Genomic DNA, 16110 nt, shown 5'->3' with positions numbered 1-16110 from the left:
CCAGTGTAAAGATGTGAATTAATCAGTGGTGTAAAATACTTAATTAAAAATACTTGAAAGTACTTCTTGTGTAGTTTTTTGGAGTATCTGTACTTTACTTTACTATTTATATTTTTGACTACTTTTACTTCACTACATTCCTAAAGAAAATAATGTACTTTTTACTCCATACATTTTCCTTGACACCCAAAAGTACTCATTACATTTCAAATGCTTAGTAGGACAGGAAAATGAAATCAAATTCACGCACTTCGCAAGAGAACGTCCCTGGTCATCCCTACTGCCTCTGATCTGGTGGACTCACTAAACACACATGCTTCGTTTGTAAATGATGTCTGAGTGTTAGAGTGTGCCCCTGGCTATCCGTAAATAAATAAAAACTAGATAATGGTGCCATCTGGTTTGTTTAATATAAGGAATTTGAAATGATTTATACTTTTACTTTTGACACTTAAGTATATTTTAGCAATTATATTTACTTTTGATACTTCAGTATATTTAAAACCAAATACTTTTAGACTTTTACTCAAGTAGTATTTTATTGGGGGACTTTCACTTTTACTTTAGTCATTTTCTATTAAGGTGTCTTTACCTTTACTCAAGTATGACAATTGGGTACTTTTTTCACCACTGGAATTCATATCAATAATATACATTTTCAGGAGTGGATTTCATTATCAACTTATTAACACATTCAACGATAGATTACTAGTAAAAATCTAATACAAAAGCTTGAGTGATTGGCATTATCATACACAGTACATCATCATAGGATAGGGCCTTTGATTGGTTGACCGGGAAACACTGTTTTGTTGTCAGGAGTCAGGACAACAGTCAATAGTTTTGTGAAATGTGAAAAGAATGACGACCTTTTGGAGATAAAAAAAAAATTAATCATGAAGAAACATCCCACCCGTAGCCAAATAAAAATAATAAAGTTGATATAATTATACTTTTTTTTCTCTCTCTCTCTCTCTCTATATATATATATATTTTTTTAATGTCATTTAGCAGATGCTCTTATCCAGAGCGACTTACAGGAGCAATTAGGGTTAAGTGCCTTGCTCAAGGGCACATCGACAGATTTTTCACCTAGTCGGCTCGGGGATTAGAACCAGCGACCTTTCGGTTACTGGCACAACGCTCTCAACCACTAATACTGTTTCATTTATAGATGCCATACTTTGTACAATATCCGTGAGTGAGTGAATTAATGAATGCATGAATCAATGCAATGAGTGAAGCAGAGTGAACAAACAAAAATAACCCAGAAATTCATAATATAGCTAAATACCTATTTTATATGTCATAATATACACATTGAATTACTTACATGAAGAGAAAAAAGGCCAGTTGTTAACGGGCTGGGAGAGACACAGCAGTGTTCGTTAGTAGCACAAAGGAGAAAAAAACGAAATAAATAAAAAGCTAAGAAAGCTCATCAGTGCATCTGTTATCTTTGATATTCCGAAGTCAAAGTGCCGATTTGGTAACAACAACAAAAATATATACTAAAAACAAAGAAAAATAGCACATCTGTCTAAAAACAAAATGATGTACCACATCTGTGCCAATAACCAAAAACCCACATTTATTATTTTGGTAACGCTTCATTTTAATGGGTCCTTATAAACAGCGTAATTACATATGTAATTACACCGTAACAAGTATTGTAATTAATTGAAATAACTCTAATAACTCATAGTTACACTGTAATAACAACATGTAACTGGTGGTATTTGCAGTCTGTAATTACAGGGGTGTAACAACGAATGCTTGTTCCCATGCTTGTTAATGTTTCTGATAGCATCCCAACGCACCATATTTCAGGCTGCAAAAAACACGTGATAAGTGTTAGCCAATTGAAAACCGACCACCTCATTGACACAACTCTGCAATAAAGTCTGATGACCCGGCCCAATGGCAAAAATGGGTTCACATTAAAAAAAAAACGTTAAATTGTTTAATCATTTAACGGTGCATTTGCCAATGGGTCAATTACTTTAACCATCAATTAAACATTTTTAGACATATTAATAAACAGTTATGGTTAAAATTGTCAGATAGTCATTCGTGCTTGACAAATTGTAAGCCTATGGTTGAATAATGGTTTATAAATGCACTTAAAACTGTTATTCTATCATGTAACTTCGCAAGGGTTTTACTGTTGAGGACAATTCTCACTTTTGGATGGGATGCATTGGGTGCAATTATTTATTTATTGCAGGAATTAAAGTCAAGATCTGCCCATCTGCGCAACACGCTCAAAACAACGGTGACCTCGAACGTGGCCACATGTGTTGACGCTGACATCATGTGACAGTGCGCAAAGAACGGGGGTTGAGAAGGTCAGTGTGCAAAATCCAGACATTAACGTTTTCCGCAAAACAGACAGTGTTGTAGGTCAAACACGTCAACACGGGAGAGAGAAACTACATTTTCCATGCAATTTGTTTTGCTTTTTTGGATACATGAATTCTGCTGGACGATTTAACATAGGTAGTTAGGTAGCCTTTGCTAGTTAGCTATCCTGGTGTTGGCTAGCTAGCTAACTGTAGCTAGCTAGCTAGCAAAAGTTAGCTGCCGTTTTTTCTTGGGCCTACCAACTAGGCTAGCTAGCTAGCTATCTAGTTACGATCTACAGAATAGACTTTCTATGCAATATGTTGAGTTATTTTGGATTAGCTAGCAGAAATAATTACATTGTACTTATACATTGTACTAGTGTGTTTATTTTCTCACTTGGATGGTGCTTCCAGAAGCTTTACAATGAGGGCCAGGTTGTCAGGATGGGTAATGAACTGTATAAGTACTTATTAATAACAAGTAAGTACCCCTCAAGATACACTTCATTTTAACTAGATAACTCCTGTGTAACATGTAGTAATTACATTGTACTTGTGAAGATATTATATATACTCTGTGGTGTACTAGTGGGTTTATCCTCCCACTTTGATGGCAAGGAGGTTCAGGTTGTCATAATGGGCAACATACACATTCATTATAAGTACTTCATGGTAGACCCCAGTCAGTGAGGTTGTCCTATATCTGATCTGTTTTTGGAAACTCAACCAAGTTGATACACTTTTTGGGGGGCAACTGCAAGCAACAACAATGAGTGGAGATTTTTTGAAGCGTGCACCTTCACGGGTAGTTAATTAGAGCCTATTGAGCCTCCAACCTTTGTAATCTTGGACACCCAGCGCATCTGTCCACAAGATATTACAACCTTGTGACAGTTATTACTTACTGGTGAATTTTGTGGAAACTGTCCCATTTGTAACAAGCACGGTAACAAGCATTTGTTGTTACACCTCTGTAATTAGACTGCAATGACCACCAATTACATGTTGTTATGACAGTGTAACTATGAGTTATTACAATTACCTACAATATTTGTTACAGTGTAATTACACATCTAATTACCCTGTAATAAGGACCCCTTAAAATGAAGTGTTACCATTATTTATAATAAAACCATTTTTTAAAATCTATTCTCTGCGAAATAGAGAAAAAATTAAAACAAAATGAACTTTTGTCACACATTCACCATTTTTGTTTCTTTTTGCCGTACTTGAGGTAAGTAAAAATAATAAAAGATTAAATTGATTCATTTGATCAAAGTTTTTTCTTTTGTTGCTGTGTTGCACAGTAGCACCATTTAAATTGTTGTTTCCGGAAGACAATGCACCATTGGAATTCCACCTTGTTGTTATGGAGACGTCAACATCATCCCCACTCTGCCCGCCGCCGCCATTGTCATGGTTGTTGTCGGTCGTCCCCGGAAACGGTTGCCACCGCGCTGTTACGTCCTCTTCATACAGACCACACAGCGGCTGATGCGCGTCCGTAAGTTACCTGCCTTCAGCATCTCTGACTGTGGCGTCCTGTTATGGGTCAGGGGTCAGGGGTTGGCATCACTGTATGTGCACTGGGATCTTTACATCGTATATGAAAATAACCAATCTGTTTAGCTAGCACTTCCAGTTAGAGTTAGAGTGCACTTATATAGGAAATAGGTCGCTATTTCAGTAGCAACCTCAGTGTCTTGTACCTAAACATTTCTGTTTGGAAAATCATTTGTTGATTGATTGATGGTACCTGAACATTTCTGATTGGTCGACAGTGGCCAGCCAGAAGCTGTATGTGTTGCCATAGTAGTTGCAGGTCCCTCGGCCGTGACACTCGATGAAGGTAGAGCTCCGGAACTCCTCTAGACAGGAGCCAGGGGAGGCCAGAGCCTGACCAGAGCCCTCAGCACCTGCACTGGTGTGCTGTTAGATAGGGAGGTGGAGGAAGGGGGGGGGGGGGGGGGGGGGGGGGGGGGAGGAGAGAGAGAGAGAGAGAGAGAGAGAGAGAGAGAGAGAGAGTGGAATAAAGATTAATTTGTGTGTGGATATAGTGGGCTTTGAATATGCATTATTAACACACTTAAAATGTCAAACTTCATTCATGTGTACTTTGGCAAGGGTTGTTGGCGTGTCTGTGAGTGTGTGTGTGTATGTGAGTGTATGTGTGTGTCTGTGTGTGTGTGTATGTGTGTGTGTTTGTGTGCGTGTGCATGTGTGTGTATGTGTATGTGTGCACCATCATGAAGGAGTATCCGATCCACAGTGGTTTCCAGTAGTTGGGGCAGGTGGGGATCTGAATGGTCTGACTGTGTACAGCGATCACCATGGCAGGGGCCTCACACACCGCACACCTAAAGCACACAGTGAGGAGTTAAATACACTCACTTTAAAGAATACGTCTTAGAACTCTCACACTGCCTTTACTTTTGAATGAGGACTCTTTTGCCAGTTCACTTCACCTATTTTGTGGTCCGAGTCCTCTTTTGCATTCACATTGTTATGTTTAGAAAGGAACCAAGATATTTTTCCAACATTCACTCAATGCACTCTAGGTAAAAGTACAGGACAAGCCATTCCATCAGAACGTGTTATCGGACAGCTAGATATACCTACTTCACAGGAGGTTTGTGGGACCGTAATTGGGGAGGACGGGCTCGTGGTAATGGCTGGAGCGGAATAGGTGGGATCGTTTCCATGTGTTTGATGCCATTCCATTCACTCCGTTCCAGCCATTATTATGAGCCGTCCTCACCTCAGCAGCCTCCACTGACATTTTGTAAACTAATATATTTAGGGGTTGGAACCAAAATTATTTTCCAATCATTTTGTTCTGAACAGAACCATTATTTTTTCTGTTCCGTTCCACTGTTCCGACCAGCAAAATAAAGTTCTGAACCAATTCAAACCCCCAAAAAGTCATTTCGGTTATTTTTTAAACCTCTGAAATATTTACATATATTTTACATTTAGCTTGATATTAAATGACTTCACCAATCAGTGTGGATAGAGCAGCTTGCTGTGGAGCGGGTAAGCCATTTAATCTGTATAGGAAAGTTGTCACGAGCTGATGTGGATGTGGTGTTGGAGTCAGGCGCAGGACACAGAAGCTTAGTCAAACCGACTTTACTTGTCAAAACACGACAATACAAAATAACGGGCCTCAAAACAACGGAGGCGAGCGATTACGCATACTGTGCGTCAATACACTAAATACAAGCGATTACGCATACAGTGCGTCAATACACTAAATACAAGCGATTACGCATACAGTGCGTCAATACACTAAATACAAGCGATTACGCATACAGTGGGTCAATACACTAAATACATGAGAGCAATAACGAATCACCAACGGACAGACGGACAACAACACACAACTGCAAAAAAAAATCAAAGGAAACGTATAGGTGACATAATCAATACATAAGACGAAACAGGTGCACCAACAAGACAAAACCAAACAAACATAGAGGACATCAAGCGGTAGCAGCTAGTACTCCGGGGACGACGAACGCCGAAGCCTGCCCCGAACAAGGAGGAGGAGCAGTCTCGGCGGAATTCGTGACAAAAGTCGGTAAGAGCTAATTGTATTTTGCGGTAACAGCATGGTTTCACTATAATGAAAGACCAACACATACACTGTGCTGCCAAGGCGCAAGATGCAACTGACATGTTGAGGGTGAGGATGAAGGAAGCTTGCCTTGAAGCACTCGGCATCTTCTTATGACATGCATTATCTGAATTAGGGCCACAGAATTATACATACGGAGGAGTGGCTTCTATGGAGAAACTTTGAATGTCTTTGAACTTCTGAGTTGGATTAACTTTGGACCAGAGTGTCACGACTTCGGCCGAGGCTGCCTCCCCTCCTTGTTCGGGCAGGCTTCGGGCGTTCGTCGTCACTAACCACTGCCGCCCCAATCATCATCACAATTGTCTTGTCTTGTCAATCACACACACCTGGTTCTAATCCCCTAATTAGTCCGTGTATAAATGTTCCCTCTGCCCCCTTGTCCTTGTGGGTGATTGTTATTTGTGAGAGTAGTGTAGCTACTCGTACATTTTGTTGCCAGGGTAGATTTTCCCCTGTGCCTGTGTATTATTGGATTCTACCGTTACAGTGTATTTGCCAGGGATTAGAGTTTCCCCTGTGCCTGTTTCGTTGATCGCTATTTGAGCGCATTTGTGTGTCAACAAAGGAATAAACTCTGTATTCGGTGATTACCCTCCTGCGCCTGACTCCTTCCATCACACTTATCACACAGAGCAAATGTTATCTAGCTAGTTAACAAACTTGTGTGTGCAAAGCAGCACTAGAATTAAAAACACGTCTTACCTTTTTGTAGTTAATAAATCCAATGTGAAACGTGATAACCACAGTATCCTTAACTAGCATTGAAAAAGTTAAACATCTCTCCCTAATTTCTGAATTACGCTTGTAACGTCGTCAGTAGGCTACAGTAACCTATACTTCAGAGGGGAGGGCCAAAGATTCTCAGCTGGCAGGCATTTACATTTTAGTCATTTAGTCTCTCTCTCTCTCTCTCTCTCTCTCTCTCCCTCTCTCCCCCTCTCTCTCCCCCTCTCTCTCCCCCTCTCTCTCCCCCTCCCTCCCTCCCTCCCTCCCTCCATCCCTCTTTACCTGCTGATGTAAGGTTTGATGCCTTCTCCAGTGATGGGGGCCATAGTCATAGGCTTGGGTGTAGACAGCCAATAGGAGTAGTCGTTACGGGAGGCAAAGTTACACATGTTGTTGATGTTACAAAACATGAATGGCATGGTGCTGAACTGACGCAGGCAACTACCAGCAGTACCTGAGAAAGGAGAGGAGAGAGGGAGGGAGGTGAGGGGAGAGGAAAGGAAAGAGGGAGGGAGCAGAGGAGAGAGAGGAGAGGGAGGGAGGGAGGGAGCAGAGGAGGGAGGTAGGGAGGAGAGGGAGGGAGGGAGGGAGGGAGGGAGGGAGGGAGGGAGGGAGCAGAAGAGAAGAAAACAGGAAAAATTAAGTGAAGAGAAGAGAAGAGAAGAGAAGAGAAGAGAAGAGAAGAGGTTAATAATGTGAGGTGCTTCTCTCACAACAACAACCATCTATGTTAATGTATGTGGATGCCATCGTGTAACTCCAGTCTCCATCCTTACCCAGGTCCTGTCCGTGTGCCCTCTCGTTGCCCTGTACGTAGAGCAGAGAGAATCCGTCGTAGATGAGGCTGGTCCCTTCGGGGCAGATGGGGACATCTTCAGCCTGGCTGTGTCTAGTGATCAGGAAGCCGTGGGTCACAGAGGCTGAGCCGGGGTTACCTGGGGGGCCCTGCTGACCGTCTGAACCAGGGGGACCTGGGTACCCACGCTGACCTGGGGACAGACATTAATAACTCAATACACTCACTGAACAATACTATAGTTGACTTGATTTCAGTTGATTTGACACTTCTTGAGCTATATATTGATATGACTATTGACTAGGAAAGATATAGGACAATAATAATAACATTACATGAATATGAAACATGATTGATATTAATATTAATCCATTTTAATAATGGTTCCAGCATGGAGTATCATTTGGCCAAACTATTTCTGGCAGACCTGGGTCAAAATTGGAAAAAAATTATCTAATACTTGGTTTAGTTTGGTCGGTACAATGGACTCAATCTTGTCAATACCGTCCAGTCATTGACACAGAGAACAAGGAACATTAAGAACTCAATTAACAATAGGCTACTATAACTAAGTTGACTTGATTGGAATTTATTTTACACTTCTAGAGCTATTTATTGTAATGACTATTGACCAAAGATACATGACTGATATACACGATGATACATGACTGATAAACACAATGATACATGACTGATATACACGATGATACATGACTGATATACACAATGATAGATGACTGATATACACAAAGACACATGACTGATATACAAAAATATACATTATTTATATACACAATGATACATTACATTTACATTACATTTAAGTCATTTAGCAGACGCTCTTATCCAGAGCGACTTACAGTTAGTGATTACATATTTTTTTTTTTTTATACTGGCCCCCCGTGGGAATCGAACCCACAACCCTGGCGTTGCAAACGCCATGCTCTATCAACTGAGCTACATCCCTGCCGGCCATTCCCTCCCCTACCCTAGACGACGCTGGGCCAATTGTGCGCCGCCCATGAGTCTCCCGGTCGCGGCCGGCTGCGACAGAGCCTGGATTCGAACCAGGATCTCTAGTGGCACAGTTAGCACTGCGATGCAGTGCCTTAGACCACTGCGCCACTCAGGAGCTCATATACATGACTGATATACACGATGATACATGACTGATATACACAATGATACATGACTGATATACACAATGATACATGACTGATATACACAATGATAGATGACTGATATACACAATGATACATGACTGATATACACGATGATACATGACTGATAAACACAATGATACATGACTGATATACACGATGATACATGACTGATATACACAATGATACATGACTGATATACACGATGATACATGACTGATATACACAATGATACATGACTGATATACACAATGATAGATGACTGATATACACAATGATAGATGACTGATATACACAATGATAGATGACTGATATACACAAAGACACATGACTGATATACACAAGGATACATGACTGATATACACAATGATACATGACTGATATACACAATGGAAGGTTAGGTCTGTGTAACATATGTACTCCATGAGATTTGAAACATTATTAGTAGGCTAGATGGAAGGTTAAGTCTGAGCGGCAGGTAGCCTAGCGGTTAAGATCATTGGGCCAGTAACTAAAAGGTTGCTGGTTCGAATCCCCGAGCTGACTAGGTGAAAAATCTGAAGCTGTGCCCTTGAGCAATGCTAAGTACCTGAGAAAGATGGAAGGTTAGGTCTGTGTAACATTGAATATATAGTTCAGGAGGTTTGAAACATTATTAGTGTTGTATGGACCTGAGCTAGATGGCAATCTTACCTGGCTGTCCGGTGGGTCCAGAGTCTCCCTTGCGGCCGAAGGCTCCACTGAATCCTGGGGGTCCTTCAGGACCGGGGTCCCCTGGCTGACCGGGCTGACCTGAAACAGACCAGAGGACTCATCAATGAGTGCTCTCCATTTGAGAGGAAAACTAGCTAACTGCAGCTTTAAGCCTTCTCTGGCAAAACGAAGCTAACTGTAACTTTATAAACTAACTCCTGTGTCAAACAGACACTGGGTGTGACAGTCCACTGACCTGAGTATCCCTCCAGTCCGGGGGGTCCTTGGGAGCCAGAGCTGCCTGGCAGACCTGAAGGGCCGGGGGGGCCACCGGCTCCCTTCAGCATGATGGGGGGCGGAGCAACACCTGGGTCACCTTGGTTTCCTGGAGTTAACAAAGACAGGGGTTAGAGTGTGTGTGTGTGATCGCTAACCTACACTCACTGCTTTCAGCCATTCATCTTTCTGGTGTTTCTCCTTTAGGGTGCAACACTAGACTCACCAACAGGACCAGGATCTCCAGGATCTCCAGGGAGACCTGATGATCCAGGGTTTCCAGAATCTCCCTTTGGTCCTGGAGTGGAGAGAGAGGGGTAGAGAGAGCGAGGGAGGAGAAAGAGGGAGAGATAGGGAGTGGAGAGAGTCAATGTCAGTGTTGACAATGTCAATGCTGTTTGTAATGTAAACGTCTGGAAGAATGTTGTTACTCTTTTACCTGGGAATCCGGGAATGCCGGGAAGTCCGATGTCTCCCTTCAGCCCGCTGGCACCAGGAGGGCCAGGAATACCCTGGTCACATGATAGGGGAGAGGTCAGGGGTCATGTGACATCACAACCTAGATGGAATTCAAATTTACTTCACACAATCCCAAACCAACCCATAGCCCTTTCCCCTGGGTTAGGATCTATATTTGAGAGGAGAGGATCAATGAAAGCAATTAGGTCCATGATTGAAATGTAATTCATCCTTCTATCAATGGGTGAAGGGAAATCTATGGATCTAAGTTGCTTGGTTCCTTACTGGACATCCGGCCGATCCCATTTCTCCCTTCGCTCCGGGGAAACCAGGGGATCCGGAAGATCCAGAGATTCCCTTCTCACCTTTGGTCCCTCCGCTGCCCCTAAGGCCATAGGGACCCTCTGGGCCAGGAGGACCTTCACACACAGTGGTCAGAAATTAGAGGTCAGAGATAACAAACTACTCATACTGACATTATAACAAACAACAATAATAGTAACCATACAGTTCAAACTAGATCTATCTGATCCATCTCTATGGTTACTGTATAACACTATCTGATCCATCTCTATGATTTCTGTACTAACCTGTTGTAATACAGTTGGTTTTATGAAACACACCCGTTCAAATATCACTGTAGATGTATTAGCTACTATACGGAAAACACAGTATGGATCAGAGGAGGCTATTGGGAGGAGCTATAGGAGGACGGGCTCAGTGTAATGGCTGGAATGGTATAAATGGAACGGAGCCAAACATGTGGTTTCCATATGTTGGTTGTGTTTGACACCGTTCCATTTATCCCATTCAAGCCATTACAATGAGCCCGTCCTCTTATAGCTCCTCCCACCATCCTCCTCTGGTATGAACACAAGTACAAAGGGGGGGGACACGAGTGTGTGTTCAAGTGTGTTTTGTTTATTTTGGGGTGTATTCTTGTGTGTGTGTGTGTACAGTTTGTGTAGCCTACAGTCCTTTGTTAGGCTACACAACCCATCCTGAAAAGTTAAAAGTGGTTAACAAATCATCACGTGGTAAAGTCATACCCAATCCAACAAAATGGCAGCGAGTGCCAGTCTGTTTGTGCTATCATGCCAACAACAATGGAGTTGGCAAGAGCACAAACGGATCAGGTACCAGGGCTAACAAAATGGGCGCTATTCAATATGAACACAGATCAGCATTGTCACAACAGAACAACAGTGGTCATCATCATCATCAAACACCATGGAGTCTAACCTGGAGGACCTAGGTATCCCAGAAATCCCGGTATAGCAGAGCTGGGCGGCAGAATGTGCAGGGGTAAAACAAGAGTTAGCATAGACAGAGACACCATCAGGATAACTAACATCTGACACAGCCAGACCTCAAGGCAAACCAAATAACTGTTTTAAGAAGTCAAATCTTATGTAGCTTATTTTCAATATCGTTATTTCATTTCAATTAATACCTGCTTGGGGTCTGGCTGTGTATATACAGTACCAGTCAAAAGTTTGAACACACCTACTCTTTCAAGGGTTTTTCTTTCTTTTTTTAAACAGTTTTTTACATTGTAGAATAATAGTGAAGACATCAAAACTATGAAATAACACATATGGAATCATGTAGTAACCAAAAAAGTGTTAAACAAATCAAAATATATTTTATATTTGAGATTCTTCAAATAACCACCATTTGCCTTGACAATAGCTTTGCACACTCTTGGCATTCTCTCAACCAGCTTCACCTGGAATGCTTTTCCAACAGTCTTGAAGGAGTTCCCACATATGCTGAGCACTTGTTGGCTGCTTTTCCTTCACTCTGCCGTCCGACTCATCCCAAACCATCTCAATTGGGTTGAGGTCGGGGGATTGTGGAGACCAGGTCATCTGATGCAGCACTCCATCACTCTCCTTCTTGGTAAAATAGCCCTTACACAGCCTGGAGGTGTGTTGGGTCATTGTCCTGTTGAAAAACAAATGATAGTCCCACTAAGCCCAAACCAGATAGGATGGCGTATCGCTGCAGAATGCTGTGGTAGACATGCTGGTTAAGTGTGCCTTGAATTCTAAATAGATCACAGACAGTGTCACCAGCAAAGCACCCCTACACCATAACACCTCCTCCTCCATGCTTCACAGTGGGAACTACACATGCGGAGATCATCTGTTCACCCACACCACGTCTCACAAATACATGGCGGTTTGAACCAAAAATCTCAAATTTGGACTCCAGACCAAAGGACAAATTTCCACCGGTCTAATGTCCATTGCTTGTGTTTCTTGGACCAAGCAGGTCTCTTCCTCTTATTGGTGTCCTTTAATAGTGGTTTATTTGCAGCAATTCGGTCATGAAGGCCTGATTCACACAGTCCCCTCTGAACAATTGATGTTGAAATGTGTCTGTTACTTGAACTCTGTGAAGTATTTATTTGGGCTGCAATTTTTGAGGCTGGTAACTCTAATGAACTTATCCTCTGCAGCAGAGGTAACTCTGGGTCTTCCATTCCTGTGGCGGGCCTCATGAGAGCCAGTTTCATCATAGCGCTTGATGGTTTTTGCGACTGCACTTGAAGAGACAATTGTTTCTCTTTGCTTATTTGAGCTGTTCTTGCCATAATATGGACTTGGTCTTTTACCAATTAGGGCTATCTTCTGTACACCCCCCCTACCTTGTCATAACACAACTTATTGGCTCAAACACATTAAGGAGGAAAGACATTCCGCAAATTAACTTTTAAGAAGGCACAACTGTTAATTGAAATGCATTCCAGGTGACTACCTCATGAAGCTGGTTGAGAGAATGCCAAGAGTGTGCAATGCTGTCATCAAGGCAAAGGGTGGCTATTTGAAGAATCTCAAATATAAAATATATTTTGATTTGTTTAACACTTTTTTGGTTACTACATGATTCCATATGTGTTATTTCATAGTTTTGATGTCTTCACTATTATTCTACAATGTAAAAAATTGTAAAAATAAAGAAAACCCTTGAATGAGTAGGTGTGTCCAAACTGGTAGTGTATATGATGAACCATAAGTATTTTTTAATAGTTTGAAAGGGAAAGCTACAGTGAGGGGAAAAAAGTATTTGATCCCCTGCTGATTGTGTACGTTTGCCCACTGACAAAGACATGATCAGTCTATAATTTTAATGGTAGGTTTATTTGAACAGTGAGAGACAGAATAACAACAAAAAAATCCAGAAAGATGCATGTCAAAAATGTTATAAATTGATTTGCATTTTAATGAGGGAAATAAGTATTTGACCCCTCTGCAAAATATGACTTAGTACTTGGTGGCAAAATCCTTGTTGGCAATAAACAGAGGTCAGACGTTTCTTGTAGTTGGCCACCAGGTTTGCACACATCTCAGGAAGGATTTTGTCCCTCTCCTCTTTGCAGATCTTCTCCAAGTCATTAAGGTTTCGAGGCTGACGTTTGGCAACTCAAACCTTCAGCTCCCTCCACAGATTTTCTATGGGATTAAGGTCTGGAGACTGGCTAGGCCACTCCAGGACCTTAATGTGCTTCTTCTTGAGCCACTCCTTTGTTGCCTTGGCCGTGTGTTTTGGGTCATTGTCATGCTGGAATACCCATCCATGACCCATTTTCAATGCCCTGGCTGAGGGAAGGAGATTCTCACCCAAGATTTGACGGTACATGGCCCCGTCCATCGTCCCTTTGATGCAGTGAAGTTGTCATGTCCCCTTAGCAGAAAAACACCCCTAAAGCATAATGTTTCCACCTCCATGTTTGACGGTGGGGATGGTGTTCTTGGGGTCATAGGCAGCATTCCTCCTCCTCCAAATACGGCGAGTTGAGTTGATGCCAAAGAGCTCGATTTTGGTCTCATCTGACCACAACACTTTCACCCAGTTCTCCTCTGAATCATTCAGATGTTCATTGGCAAACTTCAGACGGGCCTTTATATGTGCTTTCTTGAGCAGGGGGACTTTGCGGGCGCTGCAGGATTTCAGTCCTTCACGGCGTAGTGTGTTACCAATTGTTTTCTTGGTGACTATGGTCCCAGCTGCTTTAAGATCATTGACAAGATCCTCCTGTGTAGTTCTGGGCTGATTCCTCACCGTTCTCATGATCATTGCAACTCCACGAGGTGAGATATTGCATGGAGCCCCAGGCCAAGGGAGATTGACAGTTATTTTGTGTTTCTTCCATTTGCGAATAATGGCACCAACTGTTGTCACCTTCTCACCAAGCTGCTTGGCGATGGTCTTGTAGCCCATTCCAGCCTTGTGTAGGTCTACAATCTTGTCCCTGACATCTTTGGAGAGCTCTTTGGTCTTGGCCATGGTGGAGAGTTTGGAATCTGATTGATTGATTGCTTCTGTGGACAGGTGTCTTTTATACAACACATTAGGAGCACTCCCTTTAAGAGTGTGCTCCTAATCTCAGCTCGTTACCTGTATAAAAGACACCGGGGAGCCAGAAATCTTTCTGATTGAGAGGGTGTCAAATACTTATTTCCCTCATTAAAATGCAAATCAATTTATAACATTTTTGACATGCGTTTTTCTGGATTTTGTTGTTGTTATTCTGTCTCTCACTGTTCAAATAAACCTACCTTTAAAATTATAGACTGATCATGTCTTTGTCAGTGGGCAAACGTACAAAATCAGCAGGGGATCAAATACTTTTTTCCCTCACTGTAAATAGTGCCACTTCTTAAAGTATTTAATGTTAATGGAGAAAATGCTAACAACTCTATATTATCTTACACTACATAATGCTAAATTCATGTTGATCAACTACTTAATCAACAAATGTGTCAATTCCAAGTTTAACACAATTACTGTATTTAGTGTTGGAAGTTTGTGTGTTAACTAACTAATTATTAATTGAAATTATCATCAGAAATAGTGGTTGTTAAAAAATATTTAGATTATTTCTAAACATGGTTTGTTTTAGAAAATGTTAGTGTGTTACCACATTTAAAGACAAAAAATATAAAAGCATTCTAGCAAAAGTTACGTCCTTTTAGTTAAGGTTCTTTGACCAGTGTGAGTACTCAATCAGAGGAAAATTGAGATTAGTAGCAGGAGTAAAAAAGGCATGATCAGAAATTATAGGAAGAAAGTGATTGATCAAATCAAAATCAAGATCATTTGGCAACACTTAGAACACACGGTGCAGTCAAAGGTTCTAGATTTGTTTTCCAGAACAGGGTCACAGTGAGATTAAAGAGTTCTAGATTGTGTTCTAGATCAGGAGAACATGCCTGGGTACTGGAACTCTGTCCTGAGGGACCTGGTCACGGACGTACGTGTCATCAGAGGGGCGTGGCCACACCACAGGGGGTGGAGCCAAGCCACAGGAAACAGGAAGTACATGTCATCGCTCTCAACACTAACTGGGGATGACGCTAGCCACACCGAGCTGGGCTTGTAGTACTGGGCTCAATACGGCTTGATATAATATTATTAATATACAGTACCTTATACTAAATACAGATAACTACCTAAAGTATTATTTTGGTTACCATGGCTATACCCCCATAGGATGACAATACCGCCATCCACAGGGCACGAGTGGTCACTGAATGGTTTGATGAGCATGAAAACGATGTAAATCATACGCCATGGCCGTCTCAGTCAACAGATCTCAACCCAATTGAACACTTATGGGAGAGTTTGGAGCGGCGCCTGAGAACCACCACCGTCAACAAAACACCAAAGGATGGAATTTGTTGCATCTCTCCGATAGAGTTCCAGACACTTGTAGAATCCATGCCAAGGTGCATTGAAGCTGCGTGGTGGCCCAACGCCCTATTAAGACACTTCATGTTGGTGTTTCCTTTATTTTGGCAGTTACCTGTATGTGTAACTAGCTCTCTAATACACTGCTCAAAAAAATAAAGGGAACACTAAAATAACACATCCTAGATCTGAATGAATGAAATAATCTTATTAAATACTTTTTTCTTTACATAGTTGAATGTGCTGACAACAAAATCACACAAAAATTATCAATGGAAATCAAATGTATCAACCCATGGAGGTCTGGATTAACACATT

General features: G+C 41.7%; 1 protein-coding gene across 1 annotated transcript in view; it reads right to left on the bottom strand.

Annotated features, from left to right (window-relative positions):
- Positions 1 to 3805: 3805 nt before the first annotated feature.
- LOC311112684 (uncharacterized protein) overlaps positions 3806 to 16110 on the bottom strand; it is a gene marked incomplete at both ends in the record, with an annotated part of 156042 nt that continues 143737 nt past the window's right edge. The window contains 10 exon segments of the mRNA XM_084155817.1: positions 3806 to 3887; positions 4102 to 4274; positions 4588 to 4702; positions 6994 to 7165; positions 7488 to 7700; positions 9361 to 9459; positions 9596 to 9745; positions 9863 to 9934; positions 10076 to 10148; positions 10381 to 10514. Coding sequence (XP_084011943.1) covers positions 3806 to 3887; positions 4102 to 4274; positions 4588 to 4702; positions 6994 to 7165; positions 7488 to 7700; positions 9361 to 9459; positions 9596 to 9745; positions 9863 to 9934; positions 10076 to 10148; positions 10381 to 10514 — 1283 coding nt within the window.

The sequence above is a fragment of the Coregonus lavaretus genome, assembly GCF_964263955.1.
Source record: "Coregonus lavaretus genome assembly, chromosome: 39".
Taxonomy (NCBI): Eukaryota; Metazoa; Chordata; class Actinopteri; order Salmoniformes; family Salmonidae; genus Coregonus; species Coregonus lavaretus.
This window is presented reverse-complemented; position numbering and strand designations above follow the sequence as displayed.